The following is a 26241-nucleotide window of genomic DNA, read 5'->3' as shown; positions in this document are numbered from 1 at the left end:
ACACCACTGTACACAAGGTGGGTGAAGTGTCTTGTCCAAGGACACAATGACAGTGTGTCTCTGCGGGATTCGAACCACCGACCCTCCAGTCACAAGACAACCCCTTCTACTATCTGCGTCATCGTCGCCCCATGAAAAGTAAAGTTGCCATGTGCTGACCACTCATACAGCCGCTGGGTCAAGGTCACATACTCACAAATATGAACTTTTTTCCACATAAAAAGTTGCATAATGCATCTTTAAGTGCATGTTAACAACTTAATTTTGCTGTATCTGCATAATTACAACACGTTTGTGTAGTCTCTCACTCATCCAGGAGTTCACCATCGGAGTAGAAGTTTCCAAAGTGTGATGGGCTATTTGACGGGAGGACATTTCGCTTTTGCTGAGATCGAGAGTAGAAGAAGCCTCTGTGGATGGCGGGAAATGTCTTCAACTAAAACAACACAAAGTTGAGTTGATATCTTTGGAAACTTCTACTCTAATAATTACAATGCATAATGAAGTCACACAGTGTACTTTGTGCCTGTCCCAAGCTTTCACAATTGGTGACAGAGGTACATTGGAACACAGTGGAGACAGGTGATTCGTTACCTCCAAAGGATATCTTTATGACGGACAGCAGCAATTGTGGCATAAAGACACATTTATTTACAAATTAAAAATAGGTGTTCAGTTGGAGTGGTCCATTTTTGCCACAAGTGATTAGGACTTTTCAGTAGCACCAACAGTCCCACTGCAGGATGGACAGGGGTAGCAGTATCAGCAGCAGTGCAGGCAGTGGTCGGTCAGCCGTTCCCTGCTGACTGCCCTGAGCTCCTGAGTCCATGTTCGAGTCCTTCTCCGAGTACGGCGGGATCACATTGAACTCTTTGCTTCTGTGCTCTTGCTCGGTCTCTGCCTCGCTCTCTCTGTCCTCCATCTGAAATAAAAGGGGCACAGGAACTTTATCCCCAATTAGCTAAAGAAGTCGAGTGTGGAGCGGAGAAGAGAAGGAAAAGTTAGGTTAAAAGTTAAAACTATTATAAAAAAGCAACTAAAACTAATTCTACTCTAAAGAAGGGCCAAAGATCAGTGACACATCCCAGTGCACAGGTGTTGAAAATCGCACTGGCCAAACGATTTTAAAAGCTATTTTAAAATCTATTCTCTGAGCAACAGGAAGCCAGTGCAGAAACCTGAGCACTGGACTAATATGGTGATACTTTGGTAACACTTTATAATAACTACACCTTATTTAGCCTTAATAAATGATGTGTTGACAATTAATTAGTTAAGAGGGAATAAAACTTAATAACTGCTTAACTACTATAGTTAATGCCTCAACTCATAAGGAATAGTTCTTAAAGGGACTATACAGAGTTTAAAAAAATTTAAAACTATGTATTTTCCTCCCCCTACATGTTCCAGCAATGTCCTAATGTGTAGAATGAGCCCAGACCTATTCACCACAAAAAAAGCACTCAAAAAGTTGTTAATTCAGTCCGAAGTGCCGTCATGCATGAGCTCAATATAGAGACTGAGGTGGCAGTAGTGAGCATAAAATGACCAACTTGCATCTAGTCTCTTTAAGTAGTTATTAATGTTAGTCACACTTAACTAATACAAAAGCAGGCCATTACAATAGTCTAACCTGGAGACAAACACATGTATTCATCTCTCCAAGTCTAGTCACTTTTGATTTTACCAATGTTTCTTAAATGATAAAAGACAGCTGATGTTCTTGACCTAATGTGGCTGTTAAATGCCACGTCCGAGTCCATTGTAGCCCCTAAATTTCAAGTTTAGCTTTGCACTATGTACATTTTTTTCTCCCCAAAATCATGCAGGCTTTGTGGTCACAAATGAACCCAATACCGGCGGCTTTGTAGGAAATCTGCAATAACCCTGATATAAGATGTAGCCAGTGGAAGTCCTGAATCAGCTCCTTTTGATGCTTTCCCATTGTGAATCGCATTAAGGTGAAGCTGCTATTGTATTCACTTTGTGCATTTCTATCAAGTATAATGGGACCATGGGGTGACTCGTGCTTTCCAGACCTTATTAATAGCAACTTTTATCATCAGCTATCATTCAGAATAAGTGAATAACACTGACCACTGTATTACATGGGGTATTGTTAACCCGTGAAAGAACGCTTTGTCCCAAGTGGATTTTCTCCACAAAGGCAATATAAGACAAGGGGAACACTTGGAGCTGTTATTGATCTTCAGAGTCGCGCAGAAAATTATGTCTGCCAGTAGGATTGTGCAATCTTGTAGAAATATCTATTTGCCATTTCTGCGACAAGTATTAGGGTTGGCAAACAATGCTTTAAAGTCAAGCTCACAGTGGTCATTTCAAACACTATGAGGATCATGGACTTTTGAGAGACGACTGAAAATGAATGACATACAATAAATATACAGTGAATTTCAGAACATGTTCATTGAGGTGTGAGCTACAGGTGAGCAGACAAGACACAGACAGACAGGATTTACTGCTGTTTGATAATGGCAACCTTTCAAATTGCGATTCAAATCCAGCTGCAGATGATTGCACCATCCTATAATATATGTATCTGTGCATATGTGTAGAGTTTATGCAGCCACTGAGCCATACTTTTACTGCAGCAAATATTAAAGGTTTTTTCCTGCTTCGGTCATTCATAATTAAATGCTCCAGAGAATTTGAATCAGCAGATACCCATAATGCAATTCCATAAAATAGGAACAACAGTGGAAATGAAGCTGTCAGCGAGGATCTGTCTTTTAATACGACCCTACTCATCATTTAGACTCTTAAAGTGCTCTGGTTCTTTGACCTGAAAAAACAAAGCAAAACAAAAAACGCTTCGCTAAACAATTACTCAATATTGGCATATGCCCCAGACACAAATAAAATATATTGGACACTTTTTTGACGAGGAGCCAATTTCCCCCCCGTGTTCAGTGTGCGATGTCTGATGGAAATACAAACAGTTTCATGTCAGTGCGCACAAAGGTCTGCACATGGGGCTGCACTGTGGACTGTTGAAGAGCAGGTAAACAATACTACAGTAGCACTGGTCCCTCAGGAAGCAGCTGTCTGCACTTCACACTCACTGCCCAGCTGTGGTGTTACACGACAAGCGGCTTCCTATTACCTCTGCACTTACAAATGGCAGTGTTTTCCAGTATTGAACTTTCTTTGAATTGAGGACATTTGTGGCTGTTCAACACAATACAAAGCTCAGAATTAAAATGGTTATAGATGTCCCAGACCAAGGCATCAAGTTATTGTCTGATATATCAGTGTAGAGACTTTCCTTAAAACGATCGTTCAGAATATATGCAGAGAATTAATGAGTGACTCCACAACTGTAAGATTCAAACAAACCATGGAGTTCATGTTTCTGGTTAAACTTGGGGCAGGGCAATTACTCGAAATTTAGTCAAACACGATCTCTACTCTGGTCAGTCTCAAAAATCATCAATTGCCAGGTTTACAGCCATTTCTTTGGCAGCAACAATCCAATCCACTTTATTTGTAGCACATTTAAACAACAAAACGTTTCCAAAGTGCTGCACACGAAAACACAAAAACGATGAAACCAAAACAAGACAAATTAGCTCCGCCACTAAAATGAGTCTAAAACAATAAATAAAAACAGAAACAAAAATGCATTAAAAAAAGAAATAAGAATAAAACAGAAAAAAATAAAGAATACATAGAAATAAGACAGATTTAAGTCAATGGATGGACAAAATCTGTGTCTAAGTTCATGAATCAGCTACATGTATTTATTCTATTATTATTTTTTTGAAATCTAATCAAAACAATCAAAATTGATCAATCAAGAATAATAATTAAAAAATCATAAAAGCAGGCTACAATTGATGAATGAGAATCTTCACCTACACTTAAAGTGAACATGACACATGACACATTTTGCTAAAACATAGTTAACACAATTATATTTAAGATTTTGCTAAAGTTTGTACACAGCTTTCTTTAGCGTCTGTGATATTTATAGTTTCACTTCCTTATTGGACACTGACTGAAAGTGATATAGATAGAGGACAATAATTTTAAACTGTTGCCGTGCCAACCATGTTATGTCAATGGGAAATGAGTCAAACTGCTGTGGAACTTTACCTCTATCTATGTCACTTCCTGTCAGCAGCTTGAAACTTCAAATAAAAATAACTTTCCTTCGTTAATTTGCGGCTTCACTGAATTAAAATGATAATTATTTAATTACAACAGATGTTATTAATCTAAATAAGCCATATTTTCAAAAACATTAATGCAGTACTAAGTAACTCTTGCCCCTAGAGGCCATAAGCGCAACTGCAGGTGTCGTAGCAAGTTGCGATTTTTTAACTTATTAATTGTCTTGGAGAGTAAATACTACACTGAAAGAAAAGGCGAAGGGAAAGAGGGATATTGTACATCCAATTATACAATGGAAATATTTTTTTCACTCAAACTCGGCTGTAAATACTGTTTAAAGTGACTCTTGTCCGCAGTTAGCTTTGCCCGTTAGCATGTCAGCTTCTTCTTCATGATTCCATTAGTGTGTATTGGTTGCTCCAGTCCGGTGTCAGTCAATTGGTTTTCTGGCCAGAGACACCGGGGGAGATGAAAGACCCCCTGATCATCCCATAAACACTTGTATTACCCCCACAAGGACTACAAAAAGGATTTATTAAGGTAAAAACGTTACTTAGTACTGCTTTAAAACCTGTCAAATGCACTTTAAAAGAATACTATGGAGAAAATGTATGACAGTCCTGTAATACTCTTTGCTCCTTTGTAGTTCCTACATCCTTATTGGTAAAAGATGCTCTTCTAAGTCCATGCTTAATTCTATGTCATCTGCCTTGGTTATAAAAAGTTTAAAAGAGCCATTCTATAAACGGTGCATTTATTTTTGCATTGCACTTGTAGACACAGTACATCCTTTAAAGGGGGGGTATTATGCAAAATCGACTTTTTCAAGCTTTACATCATGTTATTAAGTCATTCCCTCATTAAAAACATGCCTGAAGTGTTGCCTTAGCACATTCACGTATTTTCGAGTAATCTGTAAAAACTCCGATGGCGGCCATTTTAGGGATAAAACGCCTGATTCCTTCAGGAAACGCCTCCGACCTCCAGGATACGCCTCCAACCTTTCGTCACCAGCCGAGTAACCAACCACTGCTCCTCAGCAGAACCCCCTCCCCGCAGTGTCTAGCCCTAAGATGTAAACAGAGTCATCATGGAGGATTAGCTTCATGTGTTGTGAACCGGAGCCACAGCAGACTTTTACAAAGACACACATCAGTGTTTCTGTTACCGAAACACCCAGGATTAAAACCGGTGACAAGAACGCTTATTTCAGTGTCTGGTTCTGCGCTGGGCCTTGATGATGCACAGAGCCTCCGGAGAAAGCTAATGCTAAGCTAAACCTCGAGTCATCACGTGAAAACGAGAAATATGCACACATAAAGTCAATAAAACCACCACACACATAAAGAACCGTTTAACAATGATCACACACGGAGCCAGGCTTGTTGATTTGGAAGTTTATTGCTCACATTTCATCTACAATGGGTCATAGCCGAGTGGCTTTCTCCCGGAGCTAACAAGCTAGCCGCGACAAGCTAACGGGAAAATTCACTGAATACAAGCAGCATATTATGCACTAAAAACGCCACTAAAACAGGCAACTGCTTGAAGCAGCCTTTATGATGATCACACACGGAGCCGGGCTTGTTGATTTTGTAGTTTATTGCTCACATTTCATCTACAGTGAGTCGTAGCCGAGTGGTTTTCTCCCGGAGCTAAGGCACTATTAGCCACGACAAGCTAACAACCTTCACAACATTCATTGAAAACAGGCAGCATATTATGCACAAATAACGTCAATAAAGCAGGCAACTACTTGAAGCAGCCTTTACGATGATCACACAATGAGCCTGGCTTTACACATTTGTGGTTTATTGCAGACTTTTCATCAACAATGAGCTGTAGTCGATTATAACAAGCTAACGGGTAACCTCGAAAAACCACTGTCCACCTGCACAGATAATGTCCGTCTTTGAATCGTATGGGCTCCTGCAGATCCTGGTGTCGTCCATGGGGGTATAGTTAGAGATCCATAGGGCATGGCAGATGCAAAGAGATAGCCTCCAAACAGCAGTTATTTTTCAGGCAAGAGCCCCTTCCAAGCGTCCGGTGTGGAAGGTTTGTCTCCAAATAATATCCGGTGTGGCCATTGTTCACAAAGTGATAAACAGTAGCTCCTTTCCAACAATAAAAATTAAAATGCACCGATCGTAGTTTCAATACTTGAGACAACGAGCGCAGTGTTGTTGTGATGCCACAGACAGCGTGTGGAGGGGGCGTGTCGGAAAGGGTCAGAGGTTCTTAAAGAGACAGAGGCCTATTTCAAGTCATTTGCTACCGCCATTTTGAAAGAGCAATTTTATACAAGGCAGTTATTCTAATTTACTGCATTTACAGACCAACAGAAGGTTTCGTCATCATTGTAGTGTGCCATAGACTGGTGCTATGTGGCTGAAAAAAGCATAATACCCCCTCTTTAAGTGCAGGATCCCAAACCCTTTTACCTTTGAATAAACAACAGAATATCACATAAAAGGTTTGGTGCTGTTAAAGGGATTGCTGAATGATTCAAGCTATTCTAAGTCAAAGGGAGTGTATAATAATGAATGCCAGTGTACGGCTTGAGCGCATTGCTGCAAACACCTCCAGCTAATCCTCAACAATATGAACAGGACTGCCTCGGGCGCCTGAGGTGACAGAGGGCACTTACACTGTTGGAGTGCGGGACGGTGTTGTGGCTGATGTGGAGCCTCTCTAGGTGCACGCGCTCAGATGGCTGTGAGGCCGGTAGCGCCGTGTTCTCCGCTGAGGGGGGAGGAGGAGGAGGAGGAGGAGGGGGAGCAGCGGAGACCCCCATCGAGCTGATGGCACTCCCTGAAACACACGCAGCAGGGGTTGGAGTCATTAAGTGATTATTTATCCTCAAGGCGTCGCGGGGAATATCTGAAGTGATGGCTCGAAGATTAGCTTGGTGTCTGCATAGTGGAGTGAACACCGCACAGGCACTTCATGGTGTATTGGTGAGTTTAGAGTCACAAATCGAGTCATTGGAATAACACTTTTTATGACTACCTTTTGAAAGCAAGATTTCATTCAGAGTTATATCGGAAATTGTAACCTCAAAAGAAGGTTTCTTGATAACAATAGTTTGTTCTTTCAGAAAGGATTTAATCATATCCATATCCTATGATGTTTGTATCTTATAACAAACCAAGTATCAAGGTAGTTTCAAGATAATTTACATTTTGTAATTGTCATTGTCAGTTCTTGGATTCAGAAAAACTGACTCGAACCCGCCGCATATAGAGTGTTTAATAATTTGTACAACGTCTTCCAAACAAACAGATGCTCCATTTGTCTCTTTCATTAATCATAGCTTTAAAATCCATTACTAAATAGTTTCCCCAGTAGATTTTTCCAATACTGTTTGTATATCTCTAAATGTTGTGCTACTTTTTTGGCCAAGGCTCAACGTGAAGTCACTTTCTGTTTACCAGATTCAGATGAAGGATTTATCGACGCTGGAGACTTGGAAGGGCCTAATCACATCTGGCAGTCGGCCAAATAGAGGAGGGGATCTCTGAAAAAAAAGCCTTAAATGGTCCTCCGATTTGCACTTTCTAATAATTATAACCTGCCTCATTTAAATTCTGTATTAATGCACATTATAAAACGCTCAGAGCAGATAAATTTTGTTTCGATGAGATGATGGCAGAAAGGTAGCATTTCCCTTGTCACTATCACACCGGGACAGCGAGCCTGCCACTCCAATTACTGCTGGATGCAAGGAAATAATCAGGGCTCAGGCTTTGAGATTGTTATGACGTCTGGGTGAGCAAAGCTATGAGTTTTAATCAATATCATAGTCGTGGTCCCATCTTGTATAATGGAATCAAGCATATCATAACCGTACATTGCTTACACTTGATCAGTATACACTGATGCACAGCTCAAAGCTCTTCGTTGTTTGAACTTTGCTGAACTTACGTAGACAGATGTTGGACGTAAACATGTTGAGGATGCGTTGACAGCCCTGCCACTCGTTCCCGCTGCCCTCACACGTGCACCACTGCGACACCTCTGTGCTGCTGTTGCTCACGTAGTTTGGAGTCATAATGGTACCTACACATGGATTGAAAACCAATGGATATTACTCGAGCTATAGAAAAAAAACTTTTAACTCAATACTTCCTGTTTTCATTTCCAACTCACACCTGTGCAGAGACAAGACAGCAATATTAGATCCCCGGGGAGGCACTGTGTCCACTCTTTGACACTTGATATCAATAATTGCCGGTGCACAATATTACGCTTTTGGGAAAGAATGTGAAAACAAAAAAAGAAATCCCGACATCGAGGTCATTTTCTGGAAATTTGAAATTGAGTTTGGAAACTGACGGCAGGCAAGTTTAAGAGCAGCCAACTCAGCACACCATTTATTAAAGTACAGAGAAGTACTGCATCTAATCCAAGCTGGATTGTTACCTATGGTTTGCGGTTTAGGCATAACATGGTGATAGGACGAATATGGCATGGTCACTAAAGGGAGCACTGGGAATAATGCATATTGTTTCCATGTTATTAACTAGAAAATGCAAATGTTTTTCATTCACTCAATACTCGGTGGTGGTGAGCTGTTTTTGTAGCTACAGCTGCCCTGGGGTAGACTGACGGAAGCGAGGCTGCCAGTCTGTGCCATCGGCCCCTCCGACCACTCACTCACTCACTCACTCACTCACTCACTCACTCACTCACTCACTCACTCACTCTACATCCAGCCAAGCCTCCTGGTGTTTCCAAACAGTCTCCCATCCAAGTACCAACCAGGCCCTTCCTGCTCAGCTTCTGAGATCTGGGGTTGGGCAGAGCAAAGGCAATATGGCAACACTTATAGGCATTCTATTGCCTTTATTACTGTGCTGTAAAGAAAAGTGTTTCCTTGATTTATTGTTATCACTATGGAAACCCACCAATGAGTCCAGCATAGGCCTTGAGGCACATGGCTCTGCTCTCGCGCACACATCCAGAGGGGGACTGGGGGTATGGCTGGCAGTTCTGCTGGAAATCGGCAAAACGCGACCTAACACACACAACAAACAAACAATTATAAAAGAGAAGGCAACATTTGGTTTGAAAGTGCTGGAGAGGAAGGTTTGCAATTTCAAGTGGATGTTTTCCTTTGCATTTTGGGATTTTACATTGACTGAAAACAAACCAACAAACACACCTGCAGCACAGCTGCATAAATCCGATACTGTGTTGTTCGCTGCCAGGATGAAGTGCCTGAACATCTAACACTAAAGATCTCTGTAACAGACATTGCCAATTTTTAATTCATTGATTGAATATGATGGTCAGTTAAATGTAAACATCATTTTTTATGTTTTGTTTTTGTAGATGATTCAAAGTAAATTTACAAAGAGCAGAGATGTGTTTCTTATTCACAAAAAAGTTCCAAAAATGAATGAGCACCCAGCTCTTGGAGTGCTTTAGCACAGTAAAGTTTAGAAAAGCTTCTCACTCAGAGCAAGCCAGGACTTTTGAGCGTCCTACCTGCACAGTTCATCTTTGGAGCAGTAGTTGTGTAGGCTCAGACAGTTGGGTTTGCCCGCTCTCTCCTCACCCCTCACCATCTCCTCATAAGAACATGATGGGACAATGGTTTTGCGTCGCCGCTCGCCACACAAAGTGTCAGAGCAGGGGCAGAAGAGCAGGGCGAAGCTGTACTCCTCTGGGACACGCTCCAGGAAGCGCCTCAAGGCTTTGTGGCATTTCTGGCGGTTGCAGCCGCTGTCGGAGAGGCCGGATCTCTTAATGCAGGCCACCACATACTCAGAGCGCAGGGAACCACACTTCTCATACAGGCCACAGTCCTGCGCCGCCTTCAGACACTGGTTCTGCCCGTCCACAGACACAGAGGAGGCTGCAGAGGTGTCACAGGTCAGAATGTCATTCATCATGTAGATGGGAGAATGGTGTGAGAGCGACTGTACCTGACATCATTGAGGCCATTTGTGACATCTCAATGTTTCTCACCAAGTTGATCTTCAGTTCTTCATATGGAGATATCTCATACTCTTCGTATGCTGAAATAACAATTACTCTATTTAAAAACATGTACAATTTTGTTTCAACAAATGCAAGTGACTGTTTGCACCTGCAAATCGAACTGTCCAGTAGACCTTCAGGCAGTGGTCCTCTCTGCGGGAGCCACGCTGACACTTGCACACCTGTAGGGGGCGGTAATACTGCAGTGCATGCTGGGCCTCCAGGCACTCGAGTCGAGCATCTGATGCGAGTGGAGAAACAGCCTCCTCAGCCGCGCAGTACTCCAGCAGCCGGTAGTGTCCCATACAGGACTGGTCCCGCACACAGCCCTGCTCCGCCACCACACAGTCCAGAGAGGCAGAGACCAGAGCACTTCCTGTCACAGGGGGTTAGGCATGGGTTAGCACAAGGCTGTAGGTGATCTATAGGCACTCCGAGGTCCCAGGTTGACTCAAAAAGTATCCTGCTTTCTTTTTACTTTATTATGTCTTACTATCTTTGTGCTGAATATTTTAGGAGAGTTGCTCAAAGCCGTTTCTCAGTTCACGCCTGGTACAGAATAGGAAGTGCACTCACAGCTGAGTATGGGGTGAACGGTGCATCCTTCAAACACTTCGTCCTGGTCTCAAGTTCACCACAGTCCAGTACAGACTCAGCTCATCCTTCAGCATCATTTTACAGTTTCCTCTCGGTGACAATAAAGTTTATCTTACCTCCGTGAATTACGCTGGCAAAGTAAAAGGCAAAAAGCCTTTATTCAGTTTTCTGTAGACATTATATCTGTGTTTTCTAATTCTCCATGTTATTTTACAATTATGAACTGCAACATTTTGTGGTCTAGTGAATAAGGTTGCTGCCATATTCAGAGAACACTCCGAGTCCTGGCTCCGACAATTTGCCAGGACTCGGAGTGTCCAAGAAGAAGGGCAAGAAGAATGTCTCTTCTTGCCCTTCGCTTACTTACACCCTGTTTAATGATTCTTTAAAAAAGGGAAGAACTGCAGTATTTTAAAGAACGTCTTGACAAATGTAATCTCATGCTGGGTGTCATTGTCAGCGGATTGTTATAGTGAAGTAGTGAATGGTGTGTGACTGGCAGCGTTTTCTAGAGAATAGAGGAAGCTGGGACCACAACTCATTTTCCCCCTCATTATTAGTGTTGAGACTCACAATAGTGAATAGACGCTTTTTCATGGAAATAGATTTTTTATGATCAGGAAATTAATTTAAATGTGACACACAATTGTCTCCGCAAATGACACTTTAGGCAGTGATTAGTCTGGAGATAACATTTCTAGTTTTGTATTTTGTGCATTATTTCCTTATTTCCTCAATAATGTTCTGTCACCGTAACTGCACATAAAATCCATTCACTGTAGTAACATCAACACTAAGCCAGTCTACCCTCAGCTCTATGGCTGTGTATGTCTGTACTTGATAGTCCGCTGTAACAATGCAGATAATCCACATAAAAGAGCTCATATTCAAACACACACATTGTGTTTGATTGGCCACTCTTCGATTAAGCTCCTGCTGACTGGCGTCAAAAGCAAAGCCCAAAATCAAATTCTGCTGCAGCATGTTTTGCAATTTCAGACGCCACATGAGGTCCACGTCTTCTCTGGCACGAGCCACATCATGAGCACAGGCTACGCTCCAGCAGCTCTGCAGACTTCCAGCTCCCCACCGTGGAGACCGCACAGAGAGGACCATATCTGCCATATATGTGCACATACTGACTGGGGTAGTTATTGTCATTCTCAAAAACTAAGTCACAATTGTATCAATGAAAGCTGTTGACTGATCTGTGAAATCTGAAAGTATAGTAAATGTATATACACACATGTCTGTATGTTGCTATAACTCTGCCTATTGACCCCTTCCTGGGCATGAGAAGCATTAGTGAAATGCATCTGATTGAGACTGGGTGCACTCTGGATACAAGTGTGCAAGCCCATAGTGGACAGCGAGTGGAGTGGCCTGGCGGATTTTATTTCTAACCCTCAAACATCGGAGGGGGCAGTGGAGCATGCAGCCTGTTGGCCAGTAATTTGACTTGAGAGGACATTTGTGATGGCAGAGTGGCACAAGCCCGATATGTGAAATACATTCACTGGGATGAGGACAGAAGGAGAGGAAGTCACAGACCCCACAAGGAAATGACAGAGAAAGTGAAAGTGCTGAAGTGAACTGTCACTGCCCATCTTCAGTCTCATTCTTCTGTTTTCAAACTGGCTGCAGCACATAAATCACATTCTTACATGTGCTGTGTAGGTTGGGGTCATGACTCTAAATACTACCATTTAAAAAAAAGTCCAAAACATGGCTCGAATCGAGATGGTGCATCTCAAGGGTCACTCAGTTAATAAACTATAAACTATTGAAGTAAATGAGAGAAATCATGACTAAAACCTTTGCGTGTTTGTTTAAGTAAACCATACATTTGTTTAGGCTATGTTAGCATAAAAATGTTTAATCTCAGTCATATGAAAGACCTCAGCGATTTTTGCAATAATATTGTGGCTTCTTGCAATGAGGATATTGCAGCATCCAATTTTCAAACAAAGGAACATATTACACTATGTTGCATATTAATGACGTCTTTCCATTCAAGTTCTTTAACCAGCTCGTCTGCTATTATAAAACATATGTCCCCAGAGTAAAGTCTAGTTTAAGTGCGCCCAACACAGGCCGATCTGCCAAATGTCTGTTTCCTGCTAAATTCAAAGATATAAAAAGCCATAGAAAACAGATGGTCAACTAAGGTGAACTTTGATTGAAAATCAACCATTTTACTTGATTTGTGCCTAAACGGTGCAGTTAAGGCAGCATTTCAGAATTGTTATGCAGTTAAAGTCATCCTATACTCAGCATTTTTACTTTCAGCCAATCAGCTCCAAGCCCCATGATTTAACATAATCATTAACATTTTACCTATGAATATATGCTCAACATTTTTAATATAATGCAGGGAAAGAGTAAATTTAGATCCATTGCTGCGAGCAATGATCTTGTGTTTCTCTATTAAGCCCTTATTTTATTTCATGTATTTTTTAGTCTTCATCAACATATTGATAAGATAATGATATAGATAGACCACATGATAGTTTAACTAGAGACTGTCTTACTGTACATTATTACTTTAGCTCCACTTTGTCAGGGTTTCCAGTTGCACAATGATTTGGCTTTTGGCTTTTTTTTTTAAGGACGGTAATAGTGCCTTGTTCTTGTTCCTTTAGGGATAGACAAATAATGTTATCAAATACTATGCTGAGGAATATGTGTCTGTATGTGTGATTGTTGTCTTTGTTATTTGTTTTTCTTCAGTGAGATTGACAGTGACCATAGCTTTATTTTTCATAAAGGACAAAGTTTCAGGAGCTCCAAAGGTCTGCACAAACCATGAATCCTCTGCCACTTTCATTTCTTTTTAACATACAATGTTTCACCCAAACCTGTGATTTTCCTGAGGCCTATGACACTCAGTACAATAGGTGCCCGCGGACCTTCTTTTTTTGCAGGTGTGGCAAACACAAATGGAGTTCAAAACTGTCTCAAATTGCTTTAAAGCAATTTTCGAAGATGGCCCTACGGAATTTCTTTGTGCTGCACAACTTTGAAGCTCTGGTTTTAACCGTAACCCCTATGGCACGAGCAGTGTCCAGCCATGAGCTCTGTGTCTACTGTGGAGAGCAGCCAGTGTGAGCCGCCTTTGAGCAACAGTGCAGCTGCAGACGATATTCACATTCTTTTCTCAAGTGTGAAATTATAGACCTTGTTTCAATTGTTCATTTATTTGTGTTTGTTTTTCCAAAAAAAAGCAAGATCCATGTGGCTACAAAACGTCTCTTTCATGATATCCAAAAATCTCTTCCTCTGGTCTGGCAACTGGCTCCTCATTTCAGCGCCTATTTACCAGTGAATTCTCTATCCATCATCTCTACTTGTTTATTTAGTCTCCGCACACTCTCACATTTATTCACAAAAAGCTGATCTACATCCACTTTACCTTGTCTTTTGTGTAGCTTTACACATTAGCTTGTAGTGGTCTATGGCCTCTTCAGTACAAACTCAGAGCCAAGTTGATGCTATGATCTTCTCTGAGAGCTTAGTGCATGTCCTCCTGATACCCAGATCACGCTCCACAGGCTCTTTCTGTCTCTCTGACTGTCTCTATCTCTCTCTCAGTAATGCACGCTTATACATCTGGTGTCTGTCTGTCTGCTTCTCACCAGTGCAGTACATTTTTCAGACCTCTACCTCTCCTCCCAACCCTCATACAACAATGTGTTGAATAATGCCACTACTGTTAGCGCTCATACAAACAATGAAGCCCATTGCGCAAGCCAGGACATAAAAATAGCTTGGGACAATAGCCGAAAATGCAGCTGCTTTTTGCTGAGGTGTCAATCAGAAACATGGTCTAATCTTTGGTTTTATGGGGGACATTTTAATTAACACCGTAGTGTTAAAACTTCAAATGTGTGAAATAATTGCATGTTCAGAAGGCATATTTCACAATTTCTTAATCGGAGTAATGTCTAATGGGCGGCGTGCCAGTTTAATCTTTGCGGGCTGTCGTCCTAAACGGAACTGAATTAGAAGCGGTACATGGAGACAATGGCTCAGCAGAAATGAGGAAAAGGAAGAGTGAGGTCTGGAGGCGAGATAAAGAAGACAAGATAAACCAGGATTTTTGAGGTTGGAGTGCTCCCCTAATAATATACAGTGGAGATCAAATGCACAACAGAGAGGCTGAAGGGGCTTATGGTCATGAGCCAAACAAAGAGCAATGTGTTTCCCAAACAGGAGTACGCGTTTCCTTAGCAGCACGTGCTTGGAATTATATCCAATTTTTAAATAGGAGAAGCTGAATGTCACTATTATTTTCAAAGTAAGGTTGCAACTAACGATTATTTTTTACGATTAATCGATTAATCGCTTGGCTGCGAATGGTGTAGGAAAATTGTATTGTTTAAATTTTTTTCATCACATAAAGCTAAAGTGGCGCCGCTTGAGGATGTGTTGATGGAGTAAACTTAAATTAAATGTTTGTTGGAGGCTTTTTGCGCTAATTCTGCTTCTGATTGGATGAGACACAGACAGATAGTCATGAAATTTACAATGTACAAAACACCACTAGGTTTTCACCAAAAATACTACATTTTCACTATTTCGATAATCGATTGGTCGTCGATTACTTTATTAGTCGTTTCAGCCCTATTTCAAAGCAGTTAATTGGAATGTTTTGTAATAAAAGTATGGTGTGAATGAATAATACAGTGTATCCAGAAAAGCACTGTATAAAACCAATACATTATTATCATTCAATTTGAGAGGCTTTTTTTTTTTTTTTTTTTTTGCATTTTACACACAAAATAATAATAAATCAGAGTTGATCACTTTCTAAATACTCAGAAGCACCCTCAAGGTTGGAGGTTCTCAGAGCATAGATTAAACACTAGACAGAAAAGTGTGACAGTAGCTTGTGTATTAGATTAGAGCATTACAGCATCGCCTGTTATCAGCTCACCGCTGTCCTGCATTTGGCCACTTTTGACGGATAATGACCACTGCAGACTCGGAAGAGTCATAACCAGTTGCAGTTGCTGTTCTGATGCACTCATCATCACAAATTGGCTCTACTTCTTACACAAATCTGTGTCCTATTTTTCTGCTTCTTTTAGGTCAAGAAGCCCACTTGTTTCATTCATCTGAAAAGAAAGTACTATTCATTCCACATGTCATTGATCAAAATGCTATACCTGATCAGTGCTTTGCTGTACACTGAGAGAACTAATAACACAGCTACATTACAATATATCAAAGCAAAATGATGAAAATAAGTATTTGTCTATTTGCCTTTGAGAAAGAGAAATCCCAAGTTTGAGTGCACTTCAGTATCTACAACACTCACTGCTGTTCAGTTGAAATCTCCCGTCTGAGGTTCAATATATTCTTTCAGTGCCGTCAGATGTGCTCTTTTATGCCAAATTAACCCAAGTTCTATAGGAAGACATCTAAGGAATAATGCATGAGATCTTGAAAGGTTCTGCACACTTACTAATGCTACATAAATCAATGGAAAGCTGCTATTGTTGAGTGTTATTAAACATGAGCCGCTGCCTCTAGCTAAACTGTCATGGATTAATAATGCAAAATAGAGTGTGAAACTGGTGCTGCTATATTTGTTGATTAACATAATGAACATATTTGAACATGCATCATACAAGCATCATATTATGGCCAGTGACAGCTGACGTGAAAACCACAGAGTAGAGGTGTGCAATTCATTTTTACATGGGGCCACTTGAGCAACCTGAATGGAGGGCCACACCAACAATAACCTGAACCTAATTCTGCTCAACTTTCTCTCACTGCGGAATAACAGATCTGATGCAACATGATTGTAAAGTTACAATATACCAGATATCATAAGATTGCTCTTCTCGCTGCGCCTTTGCATTCAAATTGCATTGACTTAAAACTTTAGTTTGTCACTTTTGAATGAAAAGAAAAAATAATAGATAGAGCTATTTAAGCCCACTCTGGCAGGGGATGGTAGAGGTCGCTCTGATATACTGCAGCATTTCAGCATGGAAAATGCGTGGAAAAAAAATATTGTGGAAATAGAGTTGAGGCCCGGACGAAATAGTTGTAGCTTGCCCACCTGTGCCATAGAGCATCTCCTTGGCATGGCATCTATTGGTGGGTAGGCAGGTAAAGCTCGAAAACTGGGTTAGAGCATTTTCCAAAATCTGGTACACAGTTCCAGATATATAAAACCAACCACGATCCCGGAGCAGTATCTTATATCCTTGGGCAAGACGCTTCACCCACCTTGCCTATGTGCAATATGAATGTACTGTGTAGTGTGTGAGTGAGAGAAAGAGTGGATGATGGGGGTCAGAGGGAATTGACAGCCTCACTTCTGTCAGTCTATCCCAGCAGCTGTGGCTTCAATAGTGTACTGTGCTTTGACAAGCTTGTAAACTCAAAACAAAACAAATGACTAAATGTATAACTGTTTGGAGGTGAGTCTCCAGCTGCACTGCTGTCGCCTGCAGCTCTGGACAGATTAGCCAGTGGCAGGATGGGTAAAATACAGAGGATGAATTTGCATACAGTCCACAAATACAACATCTATATAAAAAAAATAGTAGAACAAGTGACGCACATGCATGGACAAAGACCTTTAGACTGCTCAGCCTCATGGAAGTGCAGCGCATTATGTGCAAGTTGTTGGCATGTGTTGATAACATTATGCCACAACATTAGACGACTATTACAAAAAGCATTATGCAAACACATGAGTGAACTTTGACTCCTGGAGAATCCCTGATGACAGACAGCGGACAGCCTGTGTCATGCACTGATCTCTCACTGTTATTGTTTAAGTCATCAGCTCATATACAAGGTCAGACATATTAGATGGTAAAAATAACATGCTTCAAATAGAACAGTGTCCATGGACTGTTCACATGTCACAGCTATATGGGAAACTCATTGCATCATTAGACGGAGAAGTCATCTCTACGTATTACACCTCCAGATTTTCTTAATGACGATTCTAACGGATTAATGCCAACCATTTTTGGCAATTAGGCACAATATCAGCCTCATGACAATCAGTGTAATTAGCATTTCTAATGATGAGCGTCTGAGTGAAATAGAGCTTGAAGATGATTGGCTGTCGGGACGTGGCTCACCTGTATGACAGTCATCCATCTGACACACAGGATGATGAACTATGGCTGCCTCTGACATCCAGATGAGAAAGCATTCATCATTTTAGGATACTAATCTCTAATGGGCAGCTCTACCTGACTGTCTCAGTGCACTCAGCTCACGATAACAGTCTGCTGCTGTTTCAAATACGGTGCACTTCAATTTAAAACATGTTGTATTATTTTCTATATAATTGTAGTATCAGGGACAAGGACATAACAAAGAAATATCATGTTATGGACCTTAGAGCAAATGTATGATGATAATAATAGTCTAAATAAAAAATTCAAAACACAAAATAAAATACTACTACTAATGTAAATGGAAGATTGCGTCTTTACTAATTCACAGTAAAGTACAGTACAGTACAGTATTCATACAGGATTAAAGCCTTATTACAAGATTAAAAGAGTATTCATACACAAACTAAATATTAAAAGATTATCAACGTGTTATGAATGTGCTGCATCCCTAATGCACATCCCGTAGGCTACAAAAAACATATTGAAAATAAAAATCCAGCAATAATAAACTATGAACAGAACGGATCAATGGATATTCTAAAAATGTACAACCCTAATTGGGCAAAATCCAAATAGAAATATATTAAAAACCACACGCTCTTAACTAATAAATGACCTCAACAGTATAGTGTAGCGTAGAGGACGTTACGTTTTCTTTATGAAGTCGCAAGTTTTTCCCACTCAAACAAACTTGACTTTTCTTTGTTGTCTGGTTATAAAAGACAGGTTATATTTCATTCTTAAAGCAAAACAATGTAAAGTCTGCTAGTCATCCTAGAGTCTACAGTGCAATACAAAAGCGTATAACAAATTTGATTTCATTTTTACTCTTTGCCATTGGGGATCACAATCTTACCCTGACAGAAGATGTAGAGCAGAAGTCCAGTGATCATAATGCAGTCCTGTGCTGACACTGAGGATAGTTAGGAGAGGAAAGAGGTCCACGCAGCTTACTGACCCGTCCACATTCAGCCTCTTGTCGTCTTCCCCTGCTCAAAGTTAACGAAAATGAATCCTGCGCACAAATTCTCGCGTGTCTTTTTGTCCCATTAATGTTCCGATAACGCACATTTGGAAGGATTAATTCGGCTCCACTCCTGTCGGTCCCTCTGACCTCGGTGGCAGTACTTGGAGTTGGTTTTGTGGCACGGCAGCTCCACAGTTGTCCAGTCATAGCTGAGATCGGGGCGCGCGCGCATAGTGCAAGCGCGTCCTTTTACGCGCGTAACATGATTGGCCACGGAACCCTCTGAACATGTTGCAGTGATGTTCCACAGTCCCCAGTAAAAGTATCTACAATCACAGAGAGGCGCGTGCTTCGTTTCTTTTTATTGCAGCCATAACTTTTGACTTTTCACGCCAACGGTTCTTTATCTAACCAAACATACATATTGGAGTTGTTATTCGACAGCTGGCATTTCTATTTGCTGCGATATGTTTTACAATAAAAAAAACAAAACACGAATTATTAAGAAGGCATCGACAAACATTTAGCCCAATCTTCATGCTCAAACTAGTTCACGCGGTTCTTTAAGTAGGTATATGTGTTGTTGTAATTTACTAGAGATAAATAACTCATCCTGATATAGAATGCTGTTAGGTGAAAGGTAAAAGGTTTTCATCAAATCAAATCCATCGAAGTGTCCTGCCAGTGAACGCTCAAGCGGCTGAAAGTGCGTCAAAAGGCCCACAAACAAGAAGACAGCAACATAGGAAACATTATTGCATTTCTTATCCGAGTCCAAATGGAATCATTGGCGACACAGCAGCTCCTCCTAGTGGTTAACCCAAAGAATCTCAAACAATGTAGCCGAACATTGCCCATCTATCATCTGTGTCTCTGCTTTTGTCATCAGTCTGAGTATGTGTGATCCAGAAGTTACTCAAGAAAAGGAAACAACATACTACCCAACTGACATTAGTATAGTCATACTAATAAAAGGGCCTGCAGCAAAGATGTGTTACGCTTCCCTCCGGTGGTTATTTGCACATTTTGGCTATGGGCATATGAGGGTCTGTGGACCATTCTGATATTCATTTTTATATTTTGAGCTTCATCCCTGTCCTCTCCATTTAAAAAATATACAAAATTGATATGGGATGGGCATATCTGTGAGATCAATAAAGTATCATCTTATCTTATCTTATCTTATCTTATCTTATCTTATCTTATATGTACTTGCTTATCACAGAATATGTAAAGTTTCAGTTTGAATTTAATAAAATAGGCTTGTGATTGTATTAGCTGGTGTGAAAAATCACTTGATTGATTCAGTGGGTTGACTCTCTATATTAGAGGCTTGACTTCACTGTGGATCTCTTTTATAACCCTTTCCCATTTTGAACAGTTCAACTACCTTTTCTTGCAGATCCTCAGAAAGACTCAGAAACCAGAAATGTCAGTGCAGCACTGGATGAAAGATGCAAGGGCCTGTCAGGAGCCCAAAAACTCACTGACCTTTAATACACACAATAAATACAAACACAGATCACAGTTAAGGATGCTTACCATTTGTAATTCATAAACCCATTTGTGTCAACTTGTGTGCATATAATCAGGCCAAGATCACCAGGTTTTGTAAACTTTTGATCGGGATCATTTTGATTATATATATATATATATATATATATATATATATATATATATATATATATATATATATATATATATATATATATATATATATATATATATATATATATATATATATACCCTTGAAGCCAATGACAAGCCACCATCAAATGTGGCATATTCCAAGGAGAGTCCCTGTCCCCACTGCTGTTCTGCATAGGTCTGAACGAGTGCTTAATTTGTAAATTAGTATTTTTCAGGAACACTTTTGGTCTGATGTGATGGATTGGGGGAACAGGCCAAAACATTTGCCGGAACACTCTCATTAGACACCATTATATCAGATACATTTTTTGCCAGATCCTGAAAAAAATTGAATTGGGGGAATACGTTCCCCCAAACTAGGGATCAAATTAAGCACTGGTCTGAACCCCCTCAGCCAAATAATCAACAAGACTGGCTATGGATACCGACTCAGGAACGGGGCCACCATCAGTCACCTCCTGTACATGGATGACATCAAGCTGTACGCTAAGAATGAGCGAGACATCGACTCACTGATCCAGACCACCCGGATATACAGTGCAGACATTGGGATGTCATTCGGACTAGAGAAGTGTGGTCGGATGGTGACTCAGAGAGGAAAGGTAGTCCACACAGAAGGGGTCTCACTCCCAGAAGGAACAATAGCAGACTTTGAGGACAGTTACAAGTACCTCGGAATCCCACAAGTAAATGGCAACTTCGAAGAGGTGACAAGGAAAGCGACTACGGTCAAATGCCTCCAACGAGTAAGGCAGGTCCTAAGAAGCCAGCTCAATGGCAAGAACAAGTCCCGGGAAATAAACAGCTACGCCCTGCCAGTAATCAGATACACTGCAGGAATAATAAGCTGGCCAAAAGATGAGATACAGATTACAGATGTTAAGACGCAAACGCTCCTAACCATGCACGGAGGGTTCCACCCCAAATCCAGCACTCTGAGACTGTACGCTAGCCGTAAGGAAGGAGGCCCAGGACTAGAGAGTGTAAGAGCCACTATCCAGGATGAAACCTCCAAGATCCATCAGTGAATGTCTCAGACTATGGGGAACAGAAGATGAGGTGCTGGAGGTCCCATCATGGGAGGACAAGCCCCTACACAGGATGTACCAACGAAACATAACTGAAGTGGCGGATATCAAGAAATCCTACCAATGGCTAGACAGAGCTGGACTGAAGGACAGCACAGAGGCACTCATCATGGCTGCACAGGAGCAGGCCTTGAGCACCAGAGCAATAGAGGCCCAGATCTATGACACCAGACAAGACCCCAGGTGTAGACTGTGCAAAGAGGCCAATGAGACAATCCAGCACATAACTGCAGGGTGTAAGATGCTGCAGGGAAAACTTACATGGAGCGCCATATCCAAGTGGCTGGTATAGTGTACAGGAACATCTGTGCAGAGTATGGGCTGGAAACCCCAAGGTCAAAGTGGGAAACACCTCCAAAGGTGGTAGAGAACGACCAAGCCAAGATCCTGTGGGACTTCCAGATACAGACGGACAAAATGGTAATGGCGAACCAACCGGACATTGTGGTGGTGGACAAAGAGCAGAGGAAAGCCGTTGTGGTCGACATAGCAATACCAAGCGACTTCAACATCAGGAAAAAGGAACACGAGAAACTAGAGAAATACCAGGGGCTCAGAGAACAGCTGGAGAAAACCTGGAGGGCATCAGTGGTGCCCGTGGTCATTGGAGCACTCAGGGCAGTGACCCCCAAACTGGAGGAGTGGCTCCAGCAGATCCCAGGAAATACATCAGACATCTCAGTCCAGAAAAGTGCAGTTCTAGGAACAGCAAAGATACTGCGCAGAACCCTCAAGCTCCCAGGCCTCTGGTAGAGGACCCGAGCAGGAGGAAAAAGAGAGACCGCCCGCGGAGGGTGAGGAAGAGGTTTTTTTTTTTAGACAAATTGCTGTCTGCCTTTATGCTGTCTGAGAGTTAGTTTTTGTCACCACTACAAAAGCTAGTTGACCTTTGCGCACAATTCTGTAATTCTGTAACTAGGCTATTAGGCTGCCGGTTCACTATTGCCTGTAGAGATGATCTTTTCATGATTGGCCATATGACTATCACCGTGATGGCATGTAGGCCTACTATATATTTAAAGTATTCAGAATGCAAAAAAAATAGAGAAATAAAATAATGAGGACCGAAAGTAAAACACCCTCTTGGCTTGGCACCAAGACATGTGGCCAATTTATCAGTGACTCACCACTAAAACGGCTGAAGGCCTATCTGTTTCAACATCAGTAGCTTAATAGTTGTCTTAATTGACATAAGGCAACTCTTAAGTCCATCCCCTAAAGTGCACAGTGGTTCCACACAGCTTATAGCCTACTTTGGAGCGTTGTTCTACATGGCATTTGTGTATTCGCAGGCAGATAGGTCACAGAAAGAGAGCTGTGGCACTTATCTATCAGCTCGTTGAATGAATGACGCGAATAGTAGTGACATGTGATATAAGTTTCGTAGTCAGTAGAATATTTATGAGCGTCGGGGGCACGTGACGACGACACTACTGTACGCGCTCGGATTGGTGTAGAGCGGCGTGACGTCACATTTCTACTCACGTTTTTTATCGCGAGCCATCATCTTACATAAATTCCAGTTGAGACTTTTCAATCGGCCATTTCGTCTGTGCAGGCCATCAGCCGTAAAGGGCAGCGGGGTATATCTTGTTCTGGTAACCTGAAAGCAACACCAAGAAACGCACAATGAACGAGACGGCACTTTCCTTCGCCAAGGACTTTTTGGCTGGTGGCATCTCCGCCGCCATCTCCAAGACAGCCGTTGCTCCCATCGAGAGAGTCAAGCTTCTCCTTCAGGTAACGTTGCTTTTCCGGATGTAGCTAGCGCCGCAGCTAACCGGCTAGCACTTTCTCGTCTACTGATTTTGATGGGCCCCATTAGTGTCGCTTTCCCAGATGGATGACTGACAAACTTAAACACAGCATAAAGCGATAGTGAGTGGTTTGTGTTATAAGTTTTGCTTGTTGTGTCGCCAAAGCCTTGAGGTCATCCTTGAGTGTGCCATGACCTACAGGAGCTTTGCCGCTACTGTTAGCATCCCACGTTAACCTTAGTCGGCGCAGCTAGCTAACAAAGGACAAACTGTGAGCCGACTTTGGCACACCATGTACTAATGGCGTAAATTCCTTATTAATCTAATAATCGGACATTCAACTCTTGACATGCTAAAATGTGTAGTTTTGACCGCATTGTGCGCCATGAGTGATCGTCCAAATATTTGACGATGCAACATGTTTGTAGGTTGGAGCTAGCTGAAGGAGATTGCTGTTTTGATGAGGCCCTAAACAGTCATCTGATTCTTAATTAAGACAATCCAATGATCACAATTACATATGAACATTTGCGATTTTCTCATGGGTGGCTTTTGATCTGGACCATTTATTTTTATTTATATGTTAAAATACATCTAGACTGAAAATTGATCTTTGCCCAATATGTAGTATCGTGCAACAACTTTTGACATGTGTCATTGTAAAGTCAACTTAAGTTATTAAGTGGTGTCAAGGTCATTACAAGACCTCTGTTGGCCTATGGTTAATAATAATTTCATTTATCGTTTAGGTCCAGCATGCAAGTAAGCAGATCACCGCCGACATGCAGTACAAGGGTATTGTCGACTGCGTTGTCCGTATCCCCAAGGAGCAGGGATTCCTGTCTTTCTGGAGAGGTAACCTTGCCAATGTCATCAGATATTTCCCCACCCAAGCCCTCAACTTCGCCTTCAAGGACAAGTACAAGAAGATCTTCCTTGACGGCGTTGACAAGCGCGCCCAGTTCTGGAGGTACTTCGCTGGTAACCTGGCCTCTGGAGGTGCCGCCGGAGCAACTTCCCTGTGCTTCGTGTACCCCCTCGACTTCGCCCGTACCCGTCTGGCCGCTGATGTAGGAAAGGCTGGAGCCGGAAGAGAGTTCAACGGTTTAGGTGACTGTTTGGCGAAGATCTTCAAGTCTGACGGTCTGCGTGGCTTGTACCAGGGCTTCAATGTGTCCGTGCAGGGCATCATCATCTACAGAGCTGCTTACTTTGGCATCTACGACACAGCTAAAGGTGGGCGGACTTGGATTGTGGATTTTCCCATCATTCTGTCTGCGATGCTTATTGATCTCTTGTCTTGTGTTTTACAGGTATGCTCCCAGACGCAAAGAATACCAGCATTTTGGTGAGCTGGATGATTGCACAGTCTGTGACAGCTGTTGCTGGTCTCACTTCATACCCCTTCGACACTGTCCGAAGACGTATGATGATGCAGTCTGGACGCAAAGGAGGTCAGTTGCAAAATTTATGAGCTGAGCATGCATACAATTGTTTAAAGCATTGTTTAAACCTGTCTTTTCTTATTCCAGCTGACATCATGTACACTGGCACAATTGACTGCTGGCGCAAGATTGCACGTGATGAGGGTGGTAAGGCTTTCTTCAAGGGGGCCTGGTCCAACGTTCTCAGAGGCATGGGTGGTGCCTTTGTGCTGGTGTTGTACGATGAGCTGAAGAAGGTTATGTAATTTCTATTGTCACATCACTGTCCAAATTGGCTAAAATGTAATATCTTTCCATTTCTGTGGACTCTACATTCTGCCTTATTTATGGGAACAAAGTATAGTATGTCACCACTCATTGTGGGCAATGGCAGTTCGTTGACTGTAAGTTGTGCATCTTTGATTTTAAAACGTTCCACGCCCTCTTTACCAATGTCATTCCCAATAATAAAAACTGATACCTCTGTTATTCACTAGATTTGTATGGTTCCAATCTGAATAAATCTATACTGGGAACAAACCTAACAATTTATCTCCTGTCTCCACTCAATGGCACGAGATGAGCGTTCACTGGCTAATGAAACGCTACAAGTGGATTACACCTCTCTGCTAAATTTACCTGTGCTTATCTCCTTTAGCCTCTAGTGTTACTTTGCTCACAACTCCCTGACCAGCTCGCAGCATGGCTTTGGCATCTTGGAAAACCAGTGAAACATAGAATGTAACCACTATTTACCAAGCTCAAGAGTGAAATTGAAAATTGTGTATTACCCTGGTTTTGCACCTTTCTTGTCATAGTTGGAATAAACTGGGAAGGACCCAACTAGACCCCTTTTCGGTCACTGTCATTTTTAAGAGCTGTTTAATGTAGTAAATTACTTTTAAGTGGAGTATAAAGTATTTTGCACGTTACAGTTCGAAGGACTAAAAAAAAAAATGGACGCGCCATGACCTGCAGAAACTAAGTTGTACAGCAGGCGGCGCTCATGTCATGCACATAACTCTTGAACTTCCGTGTTTCCTTATAAGGTGCTCGTGATTGCGTACTGTAGTAGCTGTAGTACGATTTACTCCGCGAGCAGCGCCCATTGGGTGCACTGTCACTCAGGGCCGTAGTGTCAGAAGTTTACAAAGCTCACGATATGAGGCGTGGCAAATGCGTCAATGTCAAAGGACCTTTTTTATGGATCATATGAAAGTCAAATGAGAATCCATTATAGCCTTGATGCGGATTTTCACAAAGCCTCTTTAATTTTCTGCAACCTATTCACTCAAATTTTATTTTTTCCCCCCAACATTATAAAATCCTTAGTCTGCAACAAATACATAATGCAGTAAAAGTATCAAAAGTATATTAATACCCCCATCTGGATATTCTGAATGAGGAGTAGGTTTATTTCAGACTATGGCCAAATTAAAATGTGTTGAAGCTAATAAAGTTTAATATATAAAAATCTGAACA

General features: G+C 41.6%; 2 protein-coding genes across 2 annotated transcripts; one reads left to right on the top strand and one right to left on the bottom strand.

Moving 5' to 3' along the window:
- Positions 1-212: 212 nt before the first annotated feature.
- Positions 213-19111, bottom strand: LOC306969824 (GDNF family receptor alpha-4-like). Its single transcript, XM_079565521.1, has 8 exons — positions 18730-19111; positions 10232-10498; positions 10068-10160; positions 9628-9997; positions 9045-9154; positions 8062-8196; positions 6785-6948; positions 213-922 (listed from the first exon to the last, which is right to left on the bottom strand). Exons 1-8 carry the CDS (start codon positions 18764-18766, stop codon positions 716-718), a joined length of 1383 nt encoding a protein of 460 aa, XP_079421647.1. The 5' UTR covers positions 18767-19111; the 3' UTR covers positions 213-715.
- A 3997-nt stretch (positions 19112-23108) lies between these two features.
- LOC306969819 (ADP/ATP translocase 2) lies at positions 23109-25610 on the top strand. Its single transcript, XM_079565510.1, has 4 exons — positions 23109-23318; positions 24085-24571; positions 24649-24789; positions 24868-25610. Exons 1-4 carry the CDS (start codon positions 23208-23210, stop codon positions 25023-25025), a joined length of 897 nt encoding a protein of 298 aa, XP_079421636.1. The 5' UTR covers positions 23109-23207; the 3' UTR covers positions 25026-25610.
- Positions 25611-26241: the final 631 nt, after the last annotated feature.

Source organism: Gobius niger (assembly GCF_951799975.1).
Source record: "Gobius niger genome assembly, chromosome: 11".
Taxonomy (NCBI): domain Eukaryota; kingdom Metazoa; phylum Chordata; class Actinopteri; order Gobiiformes; family Gobiidae; genus Gobius; species Gobius niger.
This window is presented reverse-complemented; position numbering and strand designations above follow the sequence as displayed.